The sequence below is a fragment of the Cyprinodon variegatus genome, unplaced genomic scaffold (assembly GCF_000732505.1).
Source record: "Cyprinodon variegatus isolate N-32 unplaced genomic scaffold, C_variegatus-1.0 Scaffold854, whole genome shotgun sequence".
Classification (NCBI taxonomy): Eukaryota; Metazoa; Chordata; class Actinopteri; order Cyprinodontiformes; family Cyprinodontidae; genus Cyprinodon; species Cyprinodon variegatus.
Window position 1 is genome coordinate 99,359 of NW_015151307.1, and position 1,697 is coordinate 101,055.

General features: G+C 38.9%; 1 protein-coding gene across 1 annotated transcript in view; it reads right to left on the reverse strand.

Annotated features, from left to right (window-relative positions):
• Positions 1-1,697, reverse strand: part of fhod1 (formin homology 2 domain containing 1) — a 59,479-nt gene that overhangs the window by 21,109 nt on the left and 36,673 nt on the right. Inside the window, exons 15-16 of the mRNA XM_015397342.1 lie at positions 292-446; positions 158-208 (exon numbers count right to left, since the gene is read on the reverse strand). Coding sequence (XP_015252828.1) covers positions 158-208; positions 292-446 — 206 coding nt within the window. The remainder of the gene's footprint in view (positions 1-157; positions 209-291; positions 447-1,697) is intronic.

Sequence of the window (1,697 nt, forward strand, 5' to 3'; positions counted from 1 at the left end):
GGACTAATTAATAAACAATAATTGAACCTCAGGTTGTATTTAAAACTCAAATAACAGGAAAGTTTTCCAAATTCTTCTACATTAAAAAAAATAAAAGGTAACTCCATGGATATTCCAAAAAAAGAAGAAGAGGATTGTGGGAACTGTGGTTTCTCACCTGGATCATTTCGGGTGTCTGAGTTTGTTCCCGAGCTGCTGGATGCTGAACCTGAACAAACACACTTTAAGTGGATTTCTTCCAACATTCAGACCCTTTCAGTCTCTGACAAACGGGCGGAGCTTCAGACTCACCGGGACGTTCAGGCGGCGTGCCGTCGCTCGGCTCAGCTTCCGTCTTTGAACTCTGAGTTTTATCGTCAGAAAAGGGCGGCTGCGATCTGCTTGGATCTTTGGTCTTTTTACTCTTCTCCCGCTGAGTTCTTGTCAGGCTGCGCAGGAAGCCGTCTCTGTGAGCAGAAGTGACCATGTGAGAAAAGGCGGGACTTAAACCGCCAGGAGGAAGTAGATTTGGGATTAGTTTGATGGTTTGATCCGGTTTCTAAAAACATTCTCTGATCCTGATTTGTTAGATTTTTGGTGGGGACTTACTGCTCATTTAATCCAAACCAACATCCAGTTAATCCAGGAAGACATTTCCTGGATCCCCCCTGAAAAAAGGGGCTACACAGCATGGGGCCACCGTCAGACTGTACAGCAGAACCATCAGAGAAGCTGATGCTGCTCCGCCTCGCAGCACAGCTGGGCTCTGATTAGCTGAGAACTGGAGGAAATTAATGGGTTCATATTTACAAACAGAACCAGAGAAAGTTCATCCTGCAGCCTCCATTAAACAGCGGAAATAATCCGGACCGGATTCTGGATCCAGTCACCGTTCTGCTGCAGCATCACTTCTCAAAGAAATGTGTTTAGGTGGATTTTATTAGTGAATCAGATGGAAAAAAATGATATAATGAATCATTAATTACCAATTAATATTAAGCCTCTAATCTGTTTACATTCCTACTCCAGCGTCCCCTTCCTGACCCGTCATTTCCTATCATGCAGTGCGGTTCAAAGCAGGTGAAGCCGAATGATGGGGAAGAAGTTGGGAATTAATTCAACTTTAAACTTTCTGTGACTGAAAACAAACTTTTAAGGTTTTTAAAAGGAGAGAATGTAGTTTGTTCAATTTAAACATCTAATCTTACATTTAAGTTAATCTAAAGAAGGTTCAGTAATTCTCGGCTCTGCCAGTTAAAGACGTATCTCATCTAGATCATATCTACACATTGCTGCTCAGCTCATTTAAGGATTGTATTTCTTTATTCAGTGAATCTTGACTGAAATAAAAGTTAAGCTTAAAAATTAGTTTAATTTGTTGAAATATATTAAAATGTGTATTAAGAGATGATTAATTAGTTTATCTTCACATCTCTGCAGCCAGGAATTACAGTAGAATAATAAATAAATCTGAGTAAAACAAACCGGGATATTTAATTTATCCTCATTTATGGATTAAAATTAAAATTTTACTTTATAAATATGACTGTTCTTGCCAAATATCTTCTACACTAAATATTCCCCCTAAGTTTATATAATTTGCAGAAGCTTTAGATCAGAAGTAACCAATTAAAAATCAGCCGCTCTGAATAAAGAAAATCAATCAATAGAGGTCCACACCCCTTTTTTTCTCAAGCCCCTGAACTGATGGTTTGTTA